General features: G+C 48.4%; 1 protein-coding gene across 8 annotated transcripts in view; it reads right to left on the reverse strand.

Moving 5' to 3' along the window:
• Positions 1-27,463, reverse strand: part of ANKS1A (ankyrin repeat and sterile alpha motif domain containing 1A) — a 110,672-nt gene that overhangs the window by 47,975 nt on the left and 35,234 nt on the right. For 7 of the 8 annotated variants that reach the window (XM_056361322.1, XM_056361316.1, XM_056361315.1 and 4 more), the window contains 8 exons: positions 25,417-25,713; positions 24,673-24,748; positions 24,269-24,370; positions 22,850-22,945; positions 22,554-22,750; positions 20,616-20,708; positions 16,288-16,405; positions 8,702-9,273 (listed from right to left, as the gene is read on the reverse strand). In XM_056361322.1, the coding sequence (XP_056217297.1) occupies positions 8,702-9,273; positions 16,288-16,405; positions 20,616-20,708; positions 22,554-22,750; positions 22,850-22,945; positions 24,269-24,370; positions 24,673-24,748; positions 25,417-25,713 (1,551 nt within the window). Of the gene's footprint in view, positions 1-8,701; positions 9,274-16,287; positions 16,406-20,615; positions 20,709-22,553; positions 22,751-22,849; positions 22,946-24,268; positions 24,371-24,672; positions 24,749-25,416; positions 25,714-27,463 lie in introns of those variants that run through there. The other variant, XM_056361321.1, reaches the window with a different exon arrangement.

Consider the following 27,463-nt stretch of genomic DNA (forward strand, 5'->3'; position numbering starts at 1 on the left):
GAGCTATTTAATCACCATTTAGAATTTTCTTTTCTAATTGCTAATGTGTGAAATCATCTCTCAGGAGATGCGGGCTACGGTCCGGAGGGGACGGAAGAGGTCAGCACAAGCAAATGACTCAGGCAGCGATTGCAAAACGGGACCAAAGACCAGCACCATGTGCAAGAGCAACGGACTGAATGAAGAAACAGCTTTAACTAGCCTTTTTGAGCATCTCAAAACTAATATCCAATTTACACCACAACCTCCCATAACTGGCAATAATACTTCTACATTTTCGAAGCTTCTCGGTGCAGCGATAATTGCACTGGCCCAACTCCTCCTGCTTCTCATTTCAAGTCTAGGAAACACACGGCGAAAAGACACCTCAGGCAGCCTTCCCCAGAGAGCCATACCGAAATGAAGTCCACTACATCCGACATGCTGCTTCGCATTTATTAGCTGCATCTGTAAGCACTTGCTGCTCTTCCAGCCCACAGCCCAGCAAAGCGAGGCACGGCGAGCACCCCGGGGCGCCCGCTGAACTCCCTGCGGCTTCCAAGGGTTTTGCAGATCTGCAATAATTAAGGTTTGACATGACAATAGCACGGATAACAACAGAGGGGCCAAAGCCAACAGAAAAGGCGGCAGCTTTTCTAAAAGCCAACACGATGCAGGCTCGAAAGACCACTGTGATTAGGGCACTCGCAGGCAGTGGGCAAGCCAAGAAGATGCTGCGTGCAGACGTTCAGCCGGGAGACAATATAGCAGGTGCTGTTTCAACAAGCAGTTAGGTCCAGCCTGCTTCCCAGTTTATCCTGCTGATGGAAGAGACAAGCCAGCTAAGGCATTTTCCCCAGAAAAGGCTTTGGTTAATAGATACCTGACATTACTAACTGATACTGCATCCCTGAGGGTGGAAGCAAGGCTGCTCAGACCCTCGGAGCAGAGGGATGGCTGGATCGCAGCATCCACCTGAAAGGGACGGAGTTGCAAATGGTAAGAGCAGGAGGAAGAGGATCTGGGACAATACCTGCTGGCTCCTTAGCGCCACTGTAGTCCTGAGAAATTTGGACGTGGGCCATGAATCTCATTTCTAGATTGGTGACAGCACATAAACCATTTCTGGTTTGGTTTATGGTGCTTCAGCTGACTGTCTCGACATCGCTATCCCATAGAGCAGAAGCCTCGTATTTCATCGCTCAATATATTCTGCGTATACAAAAGCTACCAGCCTGTGTTATGAGCTCAGCATAACAAATACCAAAGGCCTGGGAAAGATAATGCTCAATTTATTAAATCAAAGCTAAACTACAAAAGCCAGCCAGTTGTTCGAGGCACATTTCAACACTTGAAGTTCAGAGTTCCCATTCTCTAGCCTCCTCCAGCAGCGCGTGCTTTCCACGCACAACGCAAGGACTCATGAAATGTGTTATTTATTTCAAGACGTTCTGCAACTGGTCAGTAGTGATAAAGGCACACATTTTTCTGGCTTCAAATGGTCTCCGAGAAACTCATTTCGATCAGGCTCAGGGACTGGTGCTTCACGCCACTCTCCACTCTGTGTTTCTGTACAAATCCCCGAATTACAAATCTGAACACATACCGACAGGAAAGGTACTTCGGGTATAAATTTGTATTTCACAACCGGTGTGTGGTGGATCTGCAGTTTCAGAGCCCTCCAAACATTCCTTGTTGACACACGCCCAGTAAAATTCCACATGAACACGACAAAACAGCCTGTCAAACGTGACAATGCATCTGCTCGTAAGAGCGAGACTGCTGGACTCCGTTCATACTCGCATCCTCACACAAAGCCAAAAATGACGTCAGGCTCTCGGTGCAAAGGTTTTCTCCAGCTTGTAGGGTACAACACAGCATGGTGGAGACTTGAGATAGAGCTCCAGAAACATTCTTTTAAAAAATAAAAGCTTCTGAAGTACTGCAAGACATGATGTAAAGTGGAAGAGAACATAATGAAAGACTGAATTTAGTAAGGACACTGAAGCCAGACATTTCTGTTCCTGAAAAAAAAAAACCAAAAGTGTCCCAAAACCACTAATGATCACAAGATGGTTACATAACTAAAATATCCATCAGAGCAGGAATAATTTGCATAGAAGAATCAAAAGCTTCCAATTCAGAAATACTGAGTTAATGCACTTGAAAAGTTAACACGTAGCAGCAGCGGACTGAAATCGTGATATTATTCTAGCACACTGGATGCACACAGACTAATTTAGATCTGTCTTCAGCCTGTAATTGGTGACCCTATAAATAAGGGGAGAAAGAAATCATTGTGCATTTAGATCTGTATCGAGGGCACTTTCACAAATCCTTCTGAAGCGTGGATGGAAGCCTCCTTCCCCGCACAGGCATGGTAAGACGCAACGTCGCATCGTATTTTGCAAACCTGCTTTTGGGAAAAGCCACCCCTGACACCTGTCCAGTTTCAGATGAATTGATATGATTCAAAGAGCTGGCAAATATAATTCTTCAAGCTAAACAAAGAAATAAGCTACACTTGTCCTTACATTCGCCTTTCAGACCAGAACACCAACCAATTTTACCTATAAAACTGGTAAATGGACGTAAATTGGCTTGGATCTGCTTAGTTCGGCATCGGTTTATAATTTTAACAGGCTGGCCATTTGCAATAGGGACAAAGCAAACCTGTATCACGGAAAGACAAAAGCTTTCACTTCAAAAAGTTAATCAGGATGGAGGAAATCTCACCGCTGGGGGCAAAGGGAAAAGAGTTTTGACACAAGGGATGATGTAAGAATTCCTGACCTTAGCACAGGAAAAACAAGAGGAAACATTGGGATCTGGAGATAATAGAATAATCAGCCCTGATTTGATTAAAATCCTGATGGACACGCTTGTTTAGTATAGCAGAACTCAGAACAAGAACACCGACCACATTGCTGCTTTTCCCTTAAACAAATAAAATCATTAAACATTTCGAACAGACCAAGGGAAAACTGGAATGAGAGCTTAGAAACGAGGGTCAGCTCTTGGAAAAGCACGCCGAGCACACCTCCCTGAGAAGGGGCAGGAGCCAAACCCAGGGCAAGGGAACTGTGAAGATTTAAACACCTGAACCAAAATAACCATTTCCTAAAGGCTGCTGGCAAGCAAGGAAGGAGCCTTGTGACCCACGTGGCTGGGATGTCCTCGGACCATGCAGGACCATGCAAAGGCACAGGATGAAGCCAGTGATGCCACCCGTGGCCAGCCCATGTGCCGTAGGTGGCATGGACACGGAGAGGCTGAACATGCGGTCTTCTCAACTGTGTTTTTCACTCCAAACACCACTATTTCGATCTACAGCTCGGGCCATTGGGGAGCCTGACGGCAGGTAAGCTGCAGGAGCTTGTCAGAACAAAACCCACTGGGCTTTTACAAGATGCAGTTTCAGCAGGCACAAAAATAGCAGCTCTCCCCCTGAATAACAAGGGAAATATTTGCATTTTCTTTCAAAGCCAGCTCACAGCTCTGAATTTCAACTTCTGGGCTTCTTTTAAGCCAATGGCAGGTTTTGCATCAAGAGCTTTCTTTTAAAGTTTCACATTGCAATGCAAATGTTCTTAATCCTCAACTGTAAGCCTGTAATTAAGGCACTAATTCCGCTAGGTACTTAAGCACCCAAGCAGTCCTGACAAGGTTAATGGAGCTCAAGTATTTAAAGGCACCCCAACAGCTGCCACAACCCCGAAGGACTTGCTCCCCATCTCTTCAAAACCTCTGATGGAAGGCAAGGAGAGATGTGCCACTTGCTCCTGGCACCCACCCTTCTGTGACATTAAGACCCCCAAAATGGCCCAGCGACAGGTGAAACACCACATCCAGAGTTACTGCCAAGGGGAGAGAAATCCTTCCGCAGCGACAGTGAAACACGGAGCAGCCCCACGATTATTCACAGCGGATGATGGTTGTCCAGCACCATAATTAGCTACAGAATATTCATTAATTCTTCAACTAATTCACTTGGGGGGGGTTGGGGAGAAATGCAAAATGGTAGACTGTGTATCTCCTTTTTTCTAAATAAAGCTAAAGTGCATGTTTTATTCAGTTCCCCAAGTTTCTTTTGCAGGAGGTTTAATCTCTTCCTAGAAGAGCTGAAGCCAGAACACAAAGCAGCCACCTCATTTTGTGAAATTGATGCTGGAACCTCTCAGCCCAACGTTCATTACAAATTCAGCATTGGAGCCACTTACTTGATAGCAGACAGCTGGAAGCAGAGGATTAAGGAATGTCAGGAGCCAGGTCTGAGGCCAATTCTCAGTAGCCTGCCTCCTCCTCTGCCCCTCAACGCTTAACACATCATTTCTCTTACCATCAGCAACCCCCCGAGAAGAACAGCCAACTCCAACAGCACCCTGCTTCCACTCCAGACATCCCTGCTCAGTCTGGTGACGCTGGATTGCACGGACGAGTCTCCTGCATCAAAACCAACCACACCGAAATCCTCAAAAATCCACCCCCCACCCCCTACCCTGGAGTGGGGTGTCCTGGCTGCGCAGGCAGGAGGACGGGGTACGGAGCAGAAATGAACAGCGGAGATAACGGCAGGAGCAGCAGCGCATCGGAAGCCTTTTATAAAGGCACTAAACAGAAAATCCTACAGCTGAGACGCATCTCTGCGTTTTGCCAAAGCCAAACATCTTCCCTCTTCTTCCTCCTCTACAAACACAGCCCGTTTATCTGCTATTTGCATTTAGGGGTTTTCACTTCATCACCTCGCCCGGTGCTGCGTGAAGCACGGCTGCACAGGACATCGCTTTTATCAACCTGCCAGCACCTAAGGGACAGAAAGCATTTGTCACAGCCCGACTTCCTCGCAAGCCCCACCCCCCCCCCTCAGTTTTTAGAGGACTCTTTTACAACATCCCCAAGCCCAACCATCATTCCTCCTGGGGAAGACTACAGCCCACAAATTATTCTCACTGTCAGGAAGCTGCTTCCTCAGCAGAGCTGGGGTAGCTCAGCGAGTGACCGTGATAAAGTTTTACTTCGTCTTGGTCAGGTTCTCTTCTTCAGCAAATGGATAAAAGGACACAGAACAAAACACAAGAGAAGCTGGGGCAGGGGGAGACAGAAATGTTCGACACCTAAACCTGGCTGAGAGTGATTAGATAGCACAGGCTCAGAATAAAGCGAAGTTATTGCAGATTAGTTTTTGTTAAACAGCTCACTATTCGTATTAGACGTGCATATGTTGCTTCCAAAGAGACCTGAAATAGCTTATCAGGAGAGAAATCTGTTCAGCCCCTCCTGGATCCCACCCTGGGGGTGGGAGGTTTCCAGGGGACTCCAGTGCCGTTCTGCGTGACGCAAGGTTTGCTACGGCAGCGTGTGTGCACCAACCCAGGCAGACGCGCAGGGCTGGAGCTACTCCACGGAGGAGGAAGGCCGAGCAGATGCGAATTAATCTGCCCTGGAAAGGGTGCTGGCAGCCAAGCCGGGCGCCAAGAGGCCCCTTCCTCCTGCAGGAGTGCAAACAGAGTTTATTCTCCTATACAAAATTCATAGTGAGCTGCCACTGCTTTGTGCTCATCTCCCGTCCGCTAAATATTTATGAGCCGATGATGAAAACCAAATTTATCACTTTAGCCCTCAGCCCTGTTTGGAAGGATTCAAATATTTATGCTGACTAGGAGCTCTACCCCCCCCCTCGCACGCTTCTTCCCCACCTCGCTTCCCACTCAAGCGCTGGATTGAGCACTTCTGGTCCTCGCCCCTCTCCCTGGGCAACACAGCGCTGTTGGATTTAATTTCTCCAGCTTGTTCACAAGGAGTTTCTGTGGGACAGCAGCCGGGGAGGACACCACGTGCAGGTTCACGCTCCTGGGAAGGAGCCAGTGGGTCAGGGGGCAGCTGGGACAAGCCCAACAGACCCCCTGGCAGCCCGGAGCACAACGCAGCGCTGCCGGCATCTGTTATTTGGGCAGATCCTTGGAGCAGGGGAACTGCGACTGGGAACAGGGATGAGTTTTGCCAAGTGAATCATTTCTTCCCCATCCCACCCTTCTGGCAAAGCCGGCACCACCTTCCACTTCCAACAAAGGGCATCGGCAGCGCTTGGCTGGGGAAGGGACGTGATCCTTCGCTTCCAAGCAGCCTGCACTTCCCTGCCACGGCGCGACTAGCCGAGCAGAGTCATTCCTGGCCCAGAGTGATGCTAGCTCAGCCTCTGCCACGGATCCCATCTGTCCACGACACAAACGGGTCCCTCCCCAAGTCCCCAGCACCCCGAACAGACACACCTCCTGCTGGCAAGGCCAGTGGGCAAAAGCCTCAGCTTGTTTGCTACAGCTGTGTGTGGCTTAGAGCAGCGCACGGATCACTTTCCTCCTCAGTTGCCTGCATAAAGACTATCGAAATTAAGAGAATAATGCATATAAATCTGCCATTGTTTCCCCTCAACAGAGAGGAAGAGCCAAATCATTGCTAACAGGGGTGGCTCAACAGGGTTTTATATTAGCCTGGTAAATTCAGAGGCTGCAAGTTGCATCTAATTCAGAGCAGCTGCATTATCCCATTCAGGGAACTAATTAAACTTCCAACAACAGCACTACATTTACGTTGAAATCTCATTGTTGCCATCATGACCAGCTAGATCAGCCCCTTTCTGCGCATACAAATCACTGCAAAAAACCCCAAGTGTTCCCCACAGATGCATCTTTCCCATTTCTTAACAGCCATAGGAGTCTAATTTAGAATATTTTATAGCAAGAACTGCCCTGGCCGTATAAACTACTATCAGCAGCTCCATTTTATGCTGCTTCTACAGAAAATAGCTCTGCCCCGTGAACTGTGCCCCTCCTGACGACAGCATCAGACTGCAACTGTTGCACCAGGAGTCAGAGCGAGACCCCAAATGCCTCCATACAGCCTTTAAGATATGAAAGGGCAAATCAGGTTAAAGGCAGTGAATCACCAGCTGCTGCCTTGTCTCCTTTCTTACAAGAAAAATTTCACTTCACAGTGTTTTTTCAGTGGGAACAAGCATATTCTGCAAAAAGAGGCCATTGCCATCTCGCAGATGGGGAAACTGAGGCAGGGAGGAGAAACCTCTGTCCAGCATCGTTGAAGCTGGTCTGTGAAAGCCAAGGGACCCCAAGGCAAATCACTGCTCTAGGCACAGGAGGGTACTACCAGATTAAAGCAATTCCACAAAACGGTTAAATTATGCCAGAAGCCAGGCAGACAAATAAAACAGTCAGGTTTTGATAGTACAATTTTAAAAAAAAAAAGTTAGACCTGCCCCATTGCAGCCAGATGTGAATTTTTCACATTCTTCCTCTGATTTCCTCACCTAACGTAACGGGAAGGAAAAGCAGATTTTCCTCTTGTGGCTTGTTTAGGCTGACAGTGGGTGGAAATGATGTTTTTTGTTTACGCGCGGGGAAGCAGATCTGCGGGTTCATTTCTCTGAGCAGAGGAAGCACAGGCACACCAACACTTGACCTCTGCTACCGGTAAAGTCCTGCTGCACTGTAAAACCAGAGGCTTCTTCCCTTTCCATGTTTGCTGTAAACAGTTTGGTTAGGCTTGAAAAGGACAGCAAAAATTACCCAGCCCTTTCTAACAAGCCTGCTGCTGTAGAATCTTTCATTAACAGGCAGGGTACAACTCACCCAGGTAATTAACAGCAATGCCTCTACAACCAGAACAGCTACAGAAGAAAATAGATGTATTTGGCAACCCTGGACCACTGCAGGGAGCGAGAGGAGCAGAACATGAACTGAAGGATGGGCTCGTACCTAGGAGGTGCTTTTAGCATCTCTGAATACTTCCCCCTTCCACCAAAGATGATTTTCTCTCCAAGTCAGGCAGCTGAGCACCAGTCAGCGCACGCAGGACAGGCGAGCAGGGGCACGACCGTCCCAGGGGTTTACACGCCCGGCACACACCGCTCCACACCCCCAGCACCACGCCAGGGGTTTTATTTCCTTTCAGTGTACAAAGAGTGGTTCATCCGAGCTTATCTCTTCCGCAGCGCTGCTGCTCTACCAGCAGAGAATCATCTCCAAAGAATGTTTCAGTAATGCTGCGGTGCTGAATTTCAGAGGGACACTTAATCTCGCCCGAGTGGTTCACTAGGGCCAACTTTCTGAGCATGAAATATTTAACTATCCATGGGCCTCCTGTACTACAATAAAGTGACTTCTAACAAGCCTCTGAAATAAATATGTGAAGAGGAAAGTGGGAGCTATTAAATGCACCAGACACAGCCTAACTACTTTTTCCTTCCATCCCCGTGAACTCAGGACACTGCTTACCCCCCAGCAGCGGGGACCCAGAACCAAAACGTCTCCTCTGGATGCTGGGAGAGTCCACAGGGGAAGAATTTGGAAGAGGAGATCAACACAAAGATTTGTCAGGGAGCACCGTTACCAGCTCTCCCTCATAAGGTTTTGCATCCCCAAAGTATCTGGCTTGTCTAAAAAAATCAAGCCCTGTATTTGAGCAACCTCAAAAACTTGGGAAAGCCCCTCACTCCTTGCAATTCTGCTTCTCCCCCACTCCAATTAACCCTATCTCTTGGCCTTTCACACCTGAAAGAGCTACAACTGAGCATTTAATGCAATGTAAGAGTTTGTAAAACTAATGAAAACCACCCAGGACCCCCTCTAAAGGCCAGTGTGATAGAGAGGAGCTCACGCCGTGCGGATTCACTCCCGGCACAGCAGCTCTTAAGCAAAGCCAGCCTTACCTCATCCCACTCCGAAGCAAAGGACGGGGACTTCTCCAGCCTCTTCTTCCCAGTGCTGCAGTTGGAGAGCGATTCGCTCCGGCTCCCCATGGCATCGTCCTCTGTTGGAGAGCAGGTCAGAAGATCGGAGTCCGATTTAGACAAGCTGCGGCTGAGTTTGAGCTCGGCTTTGGGCTTGCTCCCTGGGTGGGCTCTGCCCACAGCTCTGTCCCCCTCTTCCTCAGCACCACCGGGGTGCTGTAGCACGTGGGGCGTGACTACAGTCTCAGGATCCGCCCGGTTGATGTGCGTGTGCTGGACAGTTGCGTAGACTACTTTCTGGTTTTGGTCCGGAGAGCTGGTCCGTACTGATCCAGAGGCAGAGAAGTCAGCATCCTCCAGCTGCATAGCAGGTGGGTGGCTTGTAGCTTCCGTGCCTCCTTTCTCCGTGGAAGAAACGAGCCTGAAAGGGTCCTCGCTTATCTCACAGATCGGGGAAGAACCGTGAAGCAATCCTGAAAACTGCTCTGGAACCTGGATGTCCTGGCCGTCGGCAGAGTCCTGGCTGCGGCTGCCGCTGCTCCTCCTGTGGTCTTCAAGGGGACGAAAATGAAGGGGGGGGGGGAATTAAAAACATGGAAGAAGCAGCATAATTCCAGCTCTCCCCCTGCCCTCCCTCAGCAAGGGAGGGAGAGATAAAGAGAGAACAGTTCAGTATTGTTCTGCATGCTCAACTTGTACCCAAAGTCATGGCATTTATGAAATTCCAAACACTGGCTGATTTATGCAATCTGGCAGCGCTCCTTGTTGTTTTATTCCTGTTAACACTAACTATCAGGCCTTGCTATATAAGGCTAAGAGAAGTGCTAACTATATCCTGCAGAGAGAGCAAGTGAGGTAGGAGAAGCAGAGACAGAGGCTCCTGGAACATCTGATACATTTCCATAAAGGCCAAAGTGTTATTTAGAGCAGCGCTCCCTGCTCTTGGCACGAGCCGCAGGGTGGGAAAGCTGCTGGACCGTAATCAACCTGCAAGTTCCAAAATCCATTCCCCAAAAAAACCCCACTGCTTTCCTCCCTAGCGGTTTCCCAGTCTAACCTCTCCTCTTTACTCAGGGGAGAGAAATAAACAGTTGATGCAATTAAAAAAAAAAAAAAAACAACAACAAAAAAAAACAAAAAACCAAACTTCATCAAAAAGTCTCTTCTCTTGCAAGCAACAGCTCAACACGGAATGGTCTGATCTACTAACGCAGTGAGCTGCGAGGAGTACTGGCTGTCCCAGAAACATGACACGGCTCCTCAGCCACTCCTGCACCAACGTCTTTAATATCAGGTACCAGGGTCCTGCATAAATCATGAATAATTGACTGATCCCAATTGCCAAGTGTGTACACAGACACACGCGTACTCACCCGGGTCACATGTGAATGGGCGCTGGAACTGTCAAAGCAGAATATTGGAAAGCTAAGAAATAAAATTTCTGTTTACAAAGGATTCCTACGCCCGCACATAACTGTTTGACCAATTTTAACCGCTTCCATTTACTGCCGAGGAAACACTCTTCAGTCCGAGGACTGCAAAACGCCACTGCAAAGGAACACCAGAGCAAAGCACCCCGATAACCTGGCTCTGAAACGCAAGGAGGATGTTTAGATGTGAAGAGGAAATCGCCTGCTTTGCAAGACAGCAGCTCTCGGAAGCCAAGGCAAAGGAATCCTCATCTCAGTGAGGCACAACACACTAATGAATTTACTTATCTTGAACTAAAAGCAGCCTATTAGCAACAACAGTGTGATCAACTCCTTCCCCCCGAGCATCCTTTCCAGCGCTAACCTCGACCAGGTCGTTCTCAAACACTAACACCCATCTGGTTTTGTGGTCTGTCCTCGCACCAGAAATGAGGCAGGAAAGGACGGAATTAAGTCATTTGTCTTTGCACGCCGCTTCAGAGCCCGGGGTCTCATATGCCCCGTGTTGGACGAGCCCAGCTAGTCCCTCTCGCAGGCATGTGTTTACTGCACAGAAATGCTAAAAGCAGCTTGCTCCCTTGGCAGCTGAGTCAGGAACAGCCAAAGCCTGAACGGAGGTTGACTGCCAGGGCAGCGCGCCCGCAGAGCTCGCTGCTCGCTGGGCTCAAGTGATGCAAGGGCTTAGTTCATCCTGGATCCTGCGAGTTAAAAGATTCCGGGACAATGAAGTAGTTGTTGATTATCTTGCATGGGCACATTCACCACAAGTTCTGAATTTGCCAAGGGGGAGGCATATCTCCCGGGGGCAGGTGGTGTCACCAGCATCATTCCTAACGCTGCTTGCAGAGAGCCAACAGCAGCACCCTGGCAGAACATCCCGAGACCAGACTACGGTCAGTTACTTTGCCTAAAGTTATGATGCTGTAATGCTGGAGAGAAACCTCAGAAGCGATCAGACATGCTGCATTCCTAGGACAGACCCGTATTAGTAAGAAAAAGCTACTGAGCCGCTAAGGGGGACACAGCACTGACAGGACAGTCACGTTAACCTGATGGGGAGGACAAAGCTTTTGCAAAATCAACAGCCTTTCTTCTCAAACCTTTCCTTCTTTGGATATCAATTCTTCCGTGCCTCGGCTTAACCTTTCCTGACATTTCTGCTGAAGGCAGAGAGGCGGCTGGTGAAAGTTTATGCCACGTGCTGGAACACTTGAGTCCAGCCAGAACAAAGTGCTCCAAATCCAGTTCCAGAGCCTCACAAAAGGGCTCCTGTTGCACAGAAATCACAGCCACCCATTCATTCTCCAGCCGACCAAGGACTTCGAAATGCAAGGGAGCTGCCAGAGGAGGAAGGGCTGAAGCAAGGAAAGGAGCCCTTGCTCAGAAGATGCGAGGAACATCTTGAAGGAGACGTTTCAGAGCGGGCCCTGAAAGCTGCAGGGAGAACTGATGTAGGAAGGAAAGGGTCATCTCGCTCCTTTTTGTCATTGAGGTGCACACTGCAGGAACGCTGAGGGCTCCCCAGGTTTTACCTCCTGGGGTTTCAACTACAGGTGCCTCAGGATGGTCGTGGAGAGACCAGAACAACCCCCGGCCATCCCGGGAAGACATACCTTTCTGGGATAGGTCACTGACGCGATTCAGCTGATGTGCCGATCACTTTTCTCATGGCACAAAGAGGAACACCACTCATTTTTCAAGGGTATCGTGAATTTGGAGAAGGAGAAAATAATACTTAGCTGCCAGAGAAGCAGAGACACCCCAGTTCCATCCATCTGCTGCATTCAAAGCATCCTCCTCCAGCTACACCTTTTAACTCAGAAAGGGAGTCATCCTTAACAGAGGGGCTTCTGCCCAGCTCCCCGAGCTGATTTTACACCCAAGCACAGATATCTGGTCTTGACTTTTTCAGCCAATGCCCACTGCAGGTTTCAGCAACGGGAGAGATTTTTTCCAACACCTAATGGGAACAGGAGCGCCTGCCCAGGCACAGACCGTCTGCTTCCCAGGGAGGATTCAATTAAGAGCTTCCCTGCCAGCTGCCTGATGATTCCAGATACGAAGCGCTTCCCTAAATTCATAACACGAAGCTGCAACTGCCCTGTCTCGACTGAATTTCTTTCCGTATATATCATCAACAGGATTTCTTTCATGCCCCTGGATTAGGAGAATGAAGCTGTTACTGCAGCTGCTTTTTGCTCAAGCTCCCCAGCCTCAGAAGTAGCAAGGGCACACACCAGCCTCTACCTTTCATATAGAAAAGGCTCCCTGTGCTACATCACACCAGAATTTGTCAAGTGAGGAGCGTGCAACTATCTCCTGTGGCACAGGCGGCCAGAGGAGGAAAGGGTCCCTTAGGGTGCTGCTATAGAGGTGCGAAAATAACCTTCAACTGCAGTAAAACTGAAACTTCTTGATGTTGATGGGATGAAAGGCTCATCTACACAGCGAGGTGCTGCATGCGAAATCCAGACGTGTACAGTACACTCCTGTATTAGCCTCAAACTCGGTCACTTTGGGCAGTTTGTCCTCCAAAAGCCACCTGAGCTTGTGCTCTTTTTCTACTCCCTCCCCTATTCCCCTTTTAGGAAAGGGCAATAAAACACTGCTCTGGTTGCTTAGAGAGATTGTTCATTTCACTCTGCACAGAAGCTTCTAAATACATCGTGACAGCAGAAATGCAGGCTTGGACCCGAGACACGGGAAGGGGTCTGTCCCCCAGCCACAAAACCAAGGGAGGGCACGTAGGCTGTGGTTTACACTATCATCCATCTCACGGCAAACCAAGAAGTCTCTGCCTCTTCCAGCCTTTGTCTGCCATACCCATGCGTCCCCACGGATTCCCTGTAACGATATCCATCCCGCTGTTTCTGCGGCTCTCTAAAAAGCTATTTTCTTTAAATCTCTCTGCAGCATGTGTTGTCTTTCATCGTTGCCTCATTTCAGCGCCCTGGTTTAGAGCACAGTCATACATCTGGTTGAACCAGAATAACCGTAAGAAAAACGCGAGCAGGAGGAAGGGCGAAGCAGGGACTTCAGGCTGGGCTTCCCATGGAAGCAGCACAGCAGAACCTCAACAAGTACCAGTTTTAATAACTCTCAGAAGGAACCGAGTCAGTCCTACCTGCAGCCGGTTACTGCTGACAGCACTTGTGGAGGATTCTCCTGAGAGGCAAGACAGACAAAGCTCAGAAGCATTTTCTGCCTTCATCCTCCATCAGGTCTCTCCGAACGCAGCAGGAGTGGAACGGTCTCCTCCGGTCAGTCCACACAGAGTTCACCACTCTTGGCCTATTTACAAGTCCTGTTACAAGGTCTGAATGACCCGACCTCATGCAGGCGATTGCACGTAGTTTCCTTACCAAAGGGGATGGGAAAGCATTTGGCTTAAACCACTTCTGATACTCTGCCCGCAACATCAGGCCAACTTTTCCCAGTGCTCCAGCATGTGACAGCAAACTGCTGTAACATACACAAAAGGCAACCAAAGCCAGGCGGATAATACCACATTCATCTAGTCACTGGATACAAGACAACTTGCAGCAAGAGGAACAAAGGCAGCTATCACATATGAAAGGCACCATTAAACACAGCATGCCTGAAATTCAGCTTTCCAGCTGCCCTGGAAAGTCCTTCTCAATAGCCCGCGAGAATCCGAGTCCTTCTCTGCTGACCAAAGGCTCCTCCAGAACTCATCAAGTAACATCTAGAAGCCCAGCCTCTCAGAACAAGGGCCAAGAAGTAATTCAAAGCCACCCTGCAGCCTGCTCCTTGTCTTGGGATTGAGCTGCTGCCTTTGATGCTCCAGGACCCGTCTGATCCAGAGCTGGGAAAATTCTCCAACACCTCAATTAAGGCTTCAGTCCCTCACTCAGCCCTTGTTTAACTTTTTGCCAAAACGACTCTGCTGCTCCCTAAACGCATCTTTTCCCCCCACGCCCACATATACCTCACATTTCATACTTAGCTACGTCTGCTTCCACGTGCCCTTCTGGTATCTGACCCCAACTGCTGGGAAAGCTGGAACCATTTTCTTTTGTTCCCAGTGCAATAAAGCAGATTTCAAAGCTGATCCACCCTTCCAGAGCAGTTATCAACCTCACGTGCAGAAAGGAACAACCTGTAACGCTGTGACAGAAAGCAAGGATGAACACCACAGACCAGAAAAATCGTGCTAAACAAAAAAGAAATGTAGTCAGTGTCTCATTTCCTACTGGCATCATGAAGCCTGAAGTCCCCGAGAGGACAAACAGCAGGTGAAGGATGACAGGGGGCCCTGTCAAAGCTCAGCTGCTCCTGCAGTGTGGGGAGAGCTGCCAGCTGGGGACACTGCCACACATGCGGTTGTGCCACAGGGATCACGCCAAGACCTTTTGGAAAACAGCTGGGACCCTCTGGAGAAGGGGGACAAACAATTGTGTGTCTTTTTCTCCAGGTGCACCACGAAGAGCGATGGGATATGGCCCCGGCAAGCGGAAGAAACGCAAGAAATGAGAAATACATCGGCTGGACCCCTTCCCGGGTGGAGCAGCTCTCCACCTCCACCGGATTGAAGGCTCCGCTGCATTAGATGCAGTGGTAACTGCGTTTAGAAGCGTGGGCAAGACCTGGAAGATGAGAAAACTCAACTGCATCCTTGGATTTCTCCTGCTGCAACAGCGGAAAGGGCTCCGCGCTTGTTACAAACCCAGTAACACTTGCCACAGACTGCACACCCTGAAGTCACAGCTCTTATCTTTCCAGCTGGATGTTAAGACAGGACTCTGCTCCGGATCCTTAGTAGGCTAAAGATGCTCCCTGCAACCTCTGTGAAACGGGGTTTAGACCGTTTGCAGTACCGACGCGTTCAGGGGAAGAGATCTACATCAAGAACAAGCAAATGCATTCCTGTGAGATTTTATTTTCGTCTGACACATAGTTAGGACCCACCTTTACACACATTAATCAAACCTAGACACGGTAGGCAGAGAAAGGAGCCAAGCAGTCAGGAATAGCTCACACCTGAATAATCAGCAATAGCTGCACGCTGAAAAGCTGTGCCTGAAAGCTGCTGGCTCCATAGCTGTCACCCAAGGACTACTCCTGGCTGAGACCCCAAAGCACCAACCTGAAAAGCATCCTAACTTGGCCTCCGGCAGCAAGTGGCTTTGGCAAACGCTGGTGGGAAAATAATGACCTCTTGTGCCACCCTGCACAAGCTAGGAGCACGGCAGGGCTCAAGGAACAAAAGCTATCATGCTGCAAGAAGGGGAAAAAAAAAAGAAAAAAAAAAAGCTGCAGGTCTTACAGGGCAGTCAGTGAGACATCACACCGAGTCCTCATTATCCTCTGTCCATCCTTAAAGCCAGACGGTTTCCAGGTTTCGAATCCCAACTAAAACCTTCCAAAATCCTGCTCAGGACTTTTGAATAAAGCAAGAAATGTTTTTCCCTCTAAACAAATCTTTTGTGGTGGTTGTTGTTGTTGAAGGAAAGCCAAAAAGCCCAGCAAGAGCCAAACACAAGAGACAAGGTGTTCCCAGACCCCTGGTAAAGCACAACAGTTCCTCTGGGAGAAGAGAGCCTAGTTCGATACTTAACCTGGTACAGAGCAGATTTTCAGCATGTTCTAGAAAAGGGGCTTGCTCTACGTGTTTGTTTTCCTCCTTTGTTAGTTTACATCTCAAATTAGCTTTAATACACACTGGGATGTTGGTTTTAAGATCAGGGCCAATCTTCTGCTGATATCAACATGCAACACCAGCAGGTCCTCAAGTTCAGCTGGGTGGAGAATACGGCTCACGTAAAGGCTCCCATGGGTTCCTCTCCCTTGTAACAACACCACAGCCTTCCACCCCTCTGCACTCACTTGACCGTGCCCAAGATCGGCTTATTTCCTAAGTTAACAGAGTAGGTCCTCATAATCTCTTAGTTGTCAAAATAGCAGAGTTTCCCTTCCTCCGTGTACACTTTGTACAGGAACATTTAGCTCTCTCCTTTTTATAAAAAGTGAAGATTACCGGGAAACAAAAACAATTGCAATCCAGACCCCAGCTGCCCCACCCAAAGAGTTTAATTGTTCCAGTTTCTCTCTGCCCTCTATATTTTCCTTAAATGCATCTAAGCAAACAGCTCCATGTTTTGGATGGTCACTTACCTTTTGTTTTCCTATCCAGTGCCACCGGCTTTTTCGTTTCTGCTGTAAGCAACAGCTCGTAAGGGTGTTCCTCTTCCTCAGCTCCACTTCCCCTGCTCTTTCCTCGTGCAACAGGGGCCTAATGAAAAACAGCATAATGTAGCTCTCCACAAAGCAATGCTATTTATCCCAGCAATAAAGCACAAGGCCTCTTTATGCCATGGTTTAAGCAAGGAATTGGCAGAGGCAACACCTTCACCGCCGAGTGCGATCCAAAATGCAATAGTCCTCCCCCCCTGCCCCTCCAAAAACCACCCAAACCCCCTTTATTTTCTAGTATTTCAGGTTGCTGACAGCTTTCTAGCACCGACCAACTGATTCACTGTGCAAGGTCTGCAGACAGCCTGGAGGGGGGAAAAGAGCTGAGACCGTTATTCCTGTTCATCCCAACTCAGACTTACTGTTGCTATTGGAATTTGCATCGTCATTCAGTATTTAGTTGCTGGCCCTATTAGGATGTGGCTGGAAAAAAAAAAAAAAAAAAAGCCCAAATCTCTCTACCTTCTCTGCAGTCTCGGATCCAGCATTCCTAACCTCAGGATGCACAAGCAGATTTAGGACTAAAGAGCCCTCAGGCAATACTGTATAAACACAGTTTAACCTCAGGATGTGCAACAGCGATTGTGCTCATTTAAATCCCAAAAAGCCTCTGATTAGAGTCAGGAATATTGGCAGATGCTCCAGCAAGCTGCTCTGGAACGCCACCATCCATGTGCTGGGATGCGGGCTTGCTGCAGGATCCACATGAGTCTGGCTGCAGACTCACACGTGTTGGTCCACCTCAGCGCCAAGGACGACGGGCATTTGACATCTTTCGAGCACCAGGCGTGCCATCCCAGTGCTGACGGGGCTAAACTGGGCTTCAAGGCACCGTCCTTAGAGCACCAGGCGTGCCATCCCAGTGCTGACGGGGCTAAACTGGGCTTCAAGGCACCGTCCTTAGAGCACCAGATGCATCCCAGTGCTGACGGGGCTAAACTGGGCTTCAAGGCACCGTCCTTAGAGCACCAGATGCATCCCAGTGCTGACGGGGCTAAACTGGGCTTCAAGGCACTGTCCTTAGAGCACCAAATGCATCCCAGTGCTGACTGGGCTAAACTGGTCTTCAAGGCACAATCCTTAGAGCACCAGGCGTGCCACCCCAGTGCTAATGGGGCTAAACCCCAGTGCTAATAGGGCTAAACCGGGCTTCAAGGCACCCTGCCTACATGGTCAGCTGCCTTTCAGCACCATCTCCTGGCTAGACCCCGGCAGGTTGATCCAACCATGGCTGGGTCAAACCACGGCAGAAAGCAGGTGATCCCTACCTGCTGCCAAGACGGGGAAGAACAGGTCTGAACAAAACGTCCCCCCAAGGAGGGCTCTCTTACTGCTCGCAGGCTCCTCTAACTGCCACCGTCTAGACAGCAGCCTAAGCACCGCCTCCCACCTCTTCCCCAAGGTGAGAGCATCAGGGTTGCTGCAAGGGCAAAGAGGTACCTACCTGACTGCGATCTAGTCAGGCCCTCTGGAAGCTTCTGGAGGCTCAGAGACACCCCCAGAAGTCAGCAGCACAGACTGGATTCCTACGTCCGTGCAACCTCAAGTGGCTTTTAAATCAGCTTTCTCAATGGGAGGAAATGGGCCATGTCCGGCAAAGAAAGTATTTATTCTACCTGCTTCCAACACGCGCCGTCAGGCAGACCTGCTCCTTTTCAGGTGAAGGAGCTCATAACGAGCAAATTAAGGAAATAAACTTCCGACCAGATGGTGGCACAAAAACATCAGACCATAACAGTAGGTGACAGGCTCTCGCCAGAGAACTTGGAAAAATACTGCACAGCAGCAGCCTGTCGTAACAGTTGAAGCCTGGACCTCAAGCCAGGCAGCAGTGTACTCCTAAGACTCCTGCAGACGCTAACGATGGTGCTGACCTCTTCCAAATGCACTGAATGCATTCAGGCAGCAGCTCCCTAGCGGCACACAATTCCCAGCTTGCGCTTTGTAAACTTTTATGCGTCCGTTTACAGGCCTGGGTACACTTTATTTTCTCCAGCTCTCATCCCCCCAAGCTTTAAACAGAGTTTCAGGTTCGAATTCACTCCAAATGAAAACCACTGTTTGCTGGGAAACTGGGCTTGCTCTGTAGGCTCTGCAACCAGGAGCAACAAAATCAAATCAATTTTTCTTCCAAGTCATCTATCATTTATTTACACATGTTGGTCAGCATGTATAAATGTTCGCTATTAGCAAAGCCCCAAAATAAGATGATGTTAATAACAAGCGTGCTCTTTGGCGTGTACTTAATCCACAGTCGTGGCCTTTGAAAGACTTTTTAAAGGGTAACTCGTCTCTTTTGTCTCTCCTCCCTCCCCAGAGCTGCAAACCGAACTGCTGGCACAATCATGGCGCCTCGTCTTTCATCTGCACTTCCCTTTCGGAGAGGAGTAGTAAACAAATTAAATTGAAGTTTAATTTGACAATGCAGACACTTATTCAGCTGCAAACCCAGAAGGTTTCTGCAGATAGTGAAAGAAGGCACTCAAGCACCTCCAAACAATCAGCTCTTTTTCGCCTGTTTGTACTAACGTTTTTCCATCATGAGAATTAAAAGTTTCTTGTTTATGCACATCTGTTTTGACAGATAGCCCCAGCTTGGCAATGGAATAAAAAGACTACTTTTGAAACTAGAGTTTGGCCCAACCCCAGAATATTCAATGACTAACTGTCCTGGCTCTAACGCGAGAGCAGGTCTGGAGGATGGCGGATCAGGATGCTGCTCCGAGATGTTTACAGCATGCCCTAAGCATATTCCTGTCCACGCCTGCCCAACCCAGAGAGAACATGTACCCAAATGATAAATACTGGGCAAGAGAAATGAAATGAGCAATGCTCAGCAAAGCAGAGCACCCCAGAAGCAGCAAAGAACAAGAACCAGACCCAAACCTGCCTTATCAGTACATCTAGAAGGTCATTTCCAGGCAGCGACACAATCTGTCAGCGACACCGATGAAATTGGTTGCAAATCAAGATCTCCCCAGCAAGTCACTTTGCATACGAGTCTATTTGCCAGCAAGATTTCTTTTAATCATGGATCCTGATTGGAACCTTGGATCATGTTTCCAAAGCCATTAACGGCAGGACACCACAGCAGGTGTTTTATAATTAAATATGGCAAGATAACTCAGCAGGAGCAGCCCATGCACGTTTCCCTCCCTCGTGTTTGTTATCATAAACAAGCTCTGCTTTCCAATTATGCTGTGACCTGCTACCCAGCTCTCCTCTGCTGAGCACCAGCCACAGGACCAGCCATCACACACTGCAAAGCCATTTTAACAGCAGCGGAGAGATCAGTCTGCAATTTCACGTTTCAGTTTTCCTGTTTATGCACCATTTGGAGCTTTACTCTCTCTCTCAAAAGGCGGCTCTATTAAAGCAAATACTGTTTTACTCATGTCTGCGGTAGAGCTGACATACTTCAGAAAACAGATCACATTTATGCCGTGTAGGAACTTCAGAGTCAACACATTCAAAGCCAAGCTGCTGGTGAACGGGAGCCTGTTCCGATGCACGCCACTGGTTTTACACACAACCTACTGCATTTGGAAAGGCAAGGATATCCACAAGATTTGGTTTTGCTTTAAACATTTTCCTGGGTGCCAGCAGAAGTTGCCAAGACGCATTTGTGGTTTCACACACACCCCCCAGACAGCTCTCACAGAGGTCCATAAGCAAGTGAACACAAAAGAGCAAGAGGAAGCGCAGGAGGAACAACGCAGAACAGGAGAGCTTTGGTTTCACCAAAAAGCAGCCCACTTGCCTCAACCTCTGCAGAAGACAACTTTAACAGATGCTGGGCCAGATCCTTGGCTGAATTCAAGCCCCTGATCCCTGTTTACATCAGTGGGACCCACAAGCCCACGCATCTCCTCGGCAGCTGGAAGCTCAGAGGAAGCAGGAACTAAGGGCCCTCTGGGTTTCAGTCTCCAGCGAAGATGCATTTGGTGGGATCATTACAAGTGGGCAACAGTCCACATCACAACGTGATTCAGAAAAATCCTTCCTATTCTTGGCTGAGAATTCCCTTAGGAAGTGTAAGGCTGGAGGTCAGCACGGAGGTGCCCTGGAAGAACCGCACAAAGGAAGTTCCCATGGCAAGTGACAGCAGCAATGCTGGAGTGAAAGAAGACTTTGCATTCACAGCCTGACTTGCAAGGGATGTAATATCATAGCTGGCTCCTCCCAAATTATTAAAACTGATCTTTAAGCCACACTCCTATAGAGAGCACCCCAGATCAAGTCCCACGTACCTCACAGGAAGCACCATGGCCTATCTTCTTCTCCACATGCTGCTCCTCCTCTTCATCGGGCGGTGGCTTGGCAGGCGGGGGTGGACGTTCTCTCTGCAGTTTAAAGACCACTGTCAGCTGCGCTGTGTTAAAGCACGTCCCCTCCTGCTTCCACCAACACTACGCCCACACCGCTGTGCGTGCCGCATGGCAGGGACCTCCTCTAATTACTCGGGGTGGAGGAGAAGTTCAGTCCCAACAGCACAGAGCCTGGCAGTGGTTGCTGCCTTTCCTCCTCCTCCTCTTCCTCCTCCCCAGCAGGACACCTACGCAGGCAGAGAGCCCCTTCTGCAGATGCCCTGTGGATGGGATGCTGGCGATTACTGCTGCGGAGCAGAAGTGGGTGGGCTGCGTTATGCTGGAGAAGGGCACCTCAGACCCACGTGAGCACTGACTAGATTTTGGGAGCATAAAACCGCTCAGGTGGAAGGTGCTGTTCACACAGGTTTGCTGCTTCCTTCCTTGGGCCAGTTCAGTCCGACCCAGAGCGGTAACCTCAATGGCACAGCATCACACAGCGAAGGTCAGCAATGAACTCGTGCGAATGGGGAGAAAGGGAAGACCCACTGCTTGTGTCTTAATGAAACTGTAACAGTAGTGATCCCAGAGGCACCTTTTACAGCAGAAAACCCTACGGATCAAGGGACAGTGCTGCACTGCATTCCTCAACTATCCCAAGATTGAACTATCCCAAGATTGCCTGTGGGCTCTTAGAACTGCTGCCTTGTCACCATACAGAGCTAAAAAACCATCTCTCTAGGTCATCTCCTGCCCTCCAACAGCTCCATCTAACGGCACAGGAAAAGACGGCCGAGGAACAACTCATTCCAAAAGTCCCAAGCAAGCCTTGGGAGAAGCCCCAGCGAGCTCCTGGAGCATGTCCCTCTTTCCTCTCCCTTCCCACTGCAGTTCAGCCTCTCGTCTTTTCTTATCTGTGACAGAGCTGAGCTTATTTCACACCAAACACCATCAGCACAGGACAGCACACAGACGGATATAAGCCACCAAGATTTAGTCCATAACAGGACAGCACATCTGAATGAGCGATCTGGACGAAACGCCCGTCTTGTAAAGCTTTTGTCTCATTTCTACTGTATTTGCTAATAATACAGGGAAAACAATGCACCTCTTTGCAGACAGGGAGGAAGCACGGTTACAGTACCACCAGCAGTTTAATTGTTTGTTGCTGCCTTTTGTCCAAAAACACATCCACGGACCAGGCTTTGTAAAACCAAGCAGAAAACAAACCCTGAAGCTGACACAGCATGCTGCAAGGCCAGCATCCCATCTGCCCCACAGCAGTGTTGCCATTGGTTGCTAACGGGGCAGCAGGTGCAACTAACAGAAGGTGAGGAAGACTTTGAAGTCAGTTCCAGGAGCTTTGCGTTGCCTTGTAAAGCCTTGAGTACCCTCTACAGACCTCTGCAAGTAATACAGAAAAAAAATGTTTCCACTGCCTGGTTTCCAACAGGATATTCTTAAAAGGTAATTCCTCGAGAGCCTTCTCTTGGGCAAAGCAAAAGGCAAGACAGATGAGAAAAATGCTCCACACACAAGTTTCCAAAGCTTTCTTCTAGACAAGAAGGTGACCTTCAGCTAAGCGCAATGTCCTGACAAACTAAAATTCACAGGCACCGGTATTTAACTGCCAGAAAACAGAAGGATGCAACACTTGGCAAAAGTTCAGCAGGGAGAAGTAGCTACTTGTGGGCAACACAAGAGAGGTTCTGTGATCAGGCCCGTGAAAAAGGAGAGGTACCTGCCTGCCTTAATCAATGTCAGGGACGGGGTTAAAAATTTCCTCAAGCTGGGGGATGGGCAGCCTGCTGCAAAATCATGAGAACTGAGCTAAGTTACCTATCCTAAGGCAAGCAGAGAGGAGCCCACACAGCTACATACAGGCCTGACTCCTGCTGCTTTGAGACCGGTTGATTCCGCTTCCTTATTCACCGATTCTCGATCTGAAGATCTCCCGCTGGCAAGGCTGTCCAGGGAGTGGCAGGACGTGGCATTGTATAAAGCTTCATATGGACTCTCCTCTTCTGGGTTGACTTCAAAGTCGATGATCAGTTCCGTAACTGCTTTCTCCACATCACCTGCGAGAGCGGGAGACACACAGGTACATCGCTTGGGGCTTCTCCCCTTGGGAAGCCAGCGTTTGCTGGAAGAGCATCGCTGGTGCCATGGAAGCCTACCCTGAGATATCCGGCACACGGGATCAGCGGCTGGAACAAGCGGTGCTTGAACAGTCTTCTCCGCAGCTTTGACACTCTTCTTCCCAACCGTGTAATCTGCAGGGAGGTGGGGCGACAGGGTCAGTTGATGTCAATCTAGTTTTATGTCCTTTTCAGCATATGGCGCTTCCTCCCTCGTGGATGGAAGGCCAACTGTCAGCTTATTAAGCCTTAAAAAAAAATATATATAACTGAAGTACATTATTAAAACTTGCAGCTCAGATCTCAAAATAGAAGCCGGCGGCCTCTTTAATCACATGCACAAGGTTAAGGATGGCGCTTTGAACTTTTACAGAGTCTTTAATCAGAACGCTGCAAAGCTCCTGTATGTACACAACATCATGGAGCAGATTACTTCATGCTATAGACACAAGCTACATCACTAAGCAGAGATGCAGTCTGGTCTTCTGGAGTCATAAGGCAGAATAAACAAGTCTAGCTCTGGTCCCCAAACCACAGGCAAAGCCAGAAACATTAAGTTTAGACTAATTAAGCCAGACATCAACATCTCACACAGCTAGCTCACCTACAGGAGCAAACTAAGAGCATTTACCTGCAAGAACCTCAGTTTTAAAGCCCATCTTTATCTCCAATTTCAGAATAGAGATACTACCTACCAGCCTCACAGGCAAAGTTTTAATTAAAAGTCTGCAAAGTGCTTTGAACCTGTAAAGCTCCCAAACGCGAAGCATGAATAATGCACACCAGTTGCATACGCTTCTGATCTTTTCCCCACAGCTGAGAGGAAATTGAGACAGCATAATTACAAGGTAGGAATTTAGCTACGATGCCACATTTCATTCCCTAACTTGGACAGACGCAATGGGCCAAGCTCCTTCATAAACCACAAGTAATCAAGGCCTTTCTGTACATCTCATGGGCAAAATCCATGCCCAAGCTTCACAATGAAGTGAGGAGGAGGATGTAAGATCCACAGACGACTATTTGCCTACACAGACACATACATAAAGGATAGTTAATCCAAAACCATTTCTAAAGCTATTACTTTGAATTCTGCAAGCAGATTTAGGCTATCTTTAATTTTAATTAACTTCTCCAGTGAGTTAAACAAAGCTCAATTAAGCCCATTTAAACTGTAAAAGTCATGCCACACTCCTCCAGCAAAGGAGCTAATCCCCCTAAATCCCCCCCCCCCCCCCAAGAAGTCTCCCTGCAAACATTTGGTCTAGAGACAGCTCACCAGAGCATTTAAGCATCATTCCTTCATCAGCAACACCTGTAAGATCCTCACAGAGGGACCTGACCTGAAGCTGCTTCGCTTTCAGCACCTTCCAGGGCTGGAGAACAAAATCCTGCACTGGCATCATCAGCACCCGAAACTTTTCCCTCCTGCCCCGCACACAGAGCTACATCACTGACCTTCGATAAGAGCTGCTATGTGTTGGCTTTTCTGAGAGGGAAGCTCCCTCACAATATCCAGGGCTGTCAGGCCTCTGTTATCCTTTATGTTCACGTCAATACCTGCGGCAATAGGTGCAGAGAAGGCAAAAGCAAGATTTTTTTTTTTTTTTTTAAACGGTGTGCAAGTCCATGTCTTTCAACAAGCTCAGATCTTACATTTGTGATCATCACTGTGGGGGGAGCTAAAAAATGCTTTAGAGAGGCACACCTAAAGCCAAACACCTGGAGATATCCTCTGCTATGACCCTCCCCGAGGAACTTTGATCACTGGTTGGGGAAACACACTGCTCTCTAAAGGGGTTTCCTCGAGTTCTGGATGAAGGGATCGCCACGCTATTGCTTCAAAAGGGGATCACTCTCACCTGCAGCCAGCAATATTTGTACCACATCAGTCTTGCCAAACAAAGCAGCTTCGTGCAAAGCACTGCCTTTTTCAGTCTGCAAATTAAATGGAAAAATAGCATGAAGCCAGACAGTGGGGAATGGTGATGGAGGCATGTTTAGAAGGTTACAGAAGCAGTAAGCAAACGGCATCATATACAAAGTGTGGGCAACAGTATCTACAACCGAGGACAGACAATAAAAATTATTACAAAGCTGAGAATTTGGAATGGAAAATGGGGATGGTCTCCAGAGAGACATGCAGGCCCAGGTTAGAGACCAAGAAAGGACTTTCTACAGCTTAGCAAGAGGTCGTGTCCTGAAAAAGAAAGACAAGACCACCACATAGAAGCTATTGCTGTGAAAACAGCATCTTCACAAGTGGCTTGATAGGAAGAGAGACAATTTGCCTCCGCCGCTATCAAGAGCTCATGGTACTGCAGGGCAGAACAGCTTCGGCGAACGGGCTTGTCCTCCTCCCTCGCTGTGTGTCTGGGGCTCTCTCAACCACCAAGCAGGCGTGAAGCATGCACAGCACCAGTATCCCTCCGAGCAGCTTCCCAGAGCAACCGAGAGCTGAACAAACAGCCCAGAGGAGACCAAAGCTAACGCTCATCTTTCATAAACGATCCTGCTGGGAGCAAGGTTGGGCAGAGCGTGACCACATGGGCTTCTCCATCCTCCAGCGCTCAAACCAGTCCCTCCCACACAGACCCGCTCGATACCTGATAGTTGCTATCCATGCCAGCATCCAGGAGGACGTGGACTACAGTTTTGTGACCGTTTCTAGCTGCCAAGTGCAGAGGAGTATGTTTCTTAGTGTTGCAGCTTAAAAGATTGGGGTGAGCGTTCAAGAGCATCTTCACGACTTCCAGCCTCCCATAGAGCGCAGCCAGGTCCAGAGGAGTCTCAAACTTGTTGTTGCGCATGGTGGGGTCGGTCAGCTCCTCCAGAAGGACCTTCACCACCTCGGTGTGGCCGTACTGCGCGGCGCAGTGCAGCGCCGTCTCGTTGTCGTTGTTCTGGGGAGGGGGGGAGTCACAAATGTGAGCACGTCAGAACCGGGGAGAACAAAGCTGCTCCATTGCCTCGCTCAAACCATTGAAGTTTAAATGCGAAAACAAGACAAAAAAGCAGTTGGGAAGCAGAGAGCCTAGTTCGAAACTGAGCCTGGAGCAATGTTTTCACCATCTCGCTAGCCATTTACCAGGCACAGACATCCCCTCGTGAACTCATCAGCCCACCCACCCAGGAAGAGCTTCAAAAACATTCAGAACAATAAGCTTTACTCAGATATGGGAAATCTGCTCTGTGGGAAACAGGTGCTATATACGGAATAGCCTGCTTTCAAAGCACTGAGGTCAAAAATCAAGGGACCACGCTAAAGTTTAAGGGACTGTTGAGCTGTATCTGGATTCCCATTAATCCTGCTAGCACTTGGGGAAGGCAAGTCTGTTATTTGTTGACAGCATCCCACATTTCGGGCTGCCACAAAAATAAAATACATATATTTTTTTATTTATATGCGAGATACCACAGGCAAACCGCAGCATGAATTCTATCTGCTGTAGCTTCATCGTCGTCATTTTAGATTTAAACTTCAATTGTTTCCAATCCTACTTATCCTGATTATAACAGTCATTCCACCTTCGCAATTCTGAGGCTCCACAAGCTGGCCGTTTAGAGAAAGGGTGCATTAAGTTACATGCAGTTTGTGTATTAGAAAGCAGTGCAATTAGATCACCCCACTAACGAGCCAAGGTCTCAGGTCAACTGAAGGCAGAGATGTTCAAGCAACACAAGAACACCTCCACAGCGAAAGGCAGATCCAATTAATGCATGCAGCATCTGTCAGGTTAAAAAGCAGCAATGCAAAAGCACTGAAAAACAAGCAACCTAACATGTTTCACTTGCAGGTGCAAAATAGGAACATTGTGAGAATTAAAAGAGCCTTTTTTCAACTTAAATTCACCTCAAGTTTCTAGCTTTACTACTGTGTGTTATACACAGAGGGATTTTGGTTTAAGGATTTTAGGACCAAATAGCTATCCAAAAATTTGACCTAAAAAACCCCAATTTAGTACAAACTGTTACACACTTCAACTTTAGCTGAAAGAACCATGGTTGAATGTGTCATTTTAAGAACAGCTCCCATTAAAAACAAAACCAAACAACAAAACAGGGAACACAGAATTGTCCTGATGGAGTTAGAGGTACTACTTCAGAAACTGAATTTGATCAAAATACCTTTTTGCTTTGAAAGCACATGCATTTTTTTTGGATACCGGCTTGAAGGACCAGTCAGTATTTTGCACCAATTCACAACCACGCAGCAAAACTTGCTCTGTCCTACAAGTACTTTAATCCTATTAAGGTGTTAAGTATTCTAAGGATTACAGGAGTCAGGCATGCACGCTCCCGTTTGTTTTTCACTGGTATTTGCATCATTTTTCAGCCGCGTGGAAAGCACAAGGCAAGCCAGGAGTTCCGGAGCGGCTCTTTGCAGCTGCAAGTTGTATAAAAGCGAAGACTGCGGCAGGGAGCAGCAACAGCCACATGCAAAGCGAGGTATTTAAGAAAGTAAGGAAAGCAGAGCATCGCCGTTAGCACAGAAGTTCAAAGTCGAACAACAGGCTCTATACTTGGAGTGGCAGACGCAGCCAGGATGAAGGAAGGCACATACAAGTGGACAGAAGTTACTGTAGAATAAAGAAGTCTGCACATAAAATATACATACGGAGTGAGAAGGGGAGAGAATACAGAACTACAGAG

The sequence above is a fragment of the Falco biarmicus genome, chromosome 16 (assembly GCF_023638135.1).
Source record: "Falco biarmicus isolate bFalBia1 chromosome 16, bFalBia1.pri, whole genome shotgun sequence".
NCBI lineage: Eukaryota > Metazoa > Chordata > Aves > Falconiformes > Falconidae > Falco > Falco biarmicus.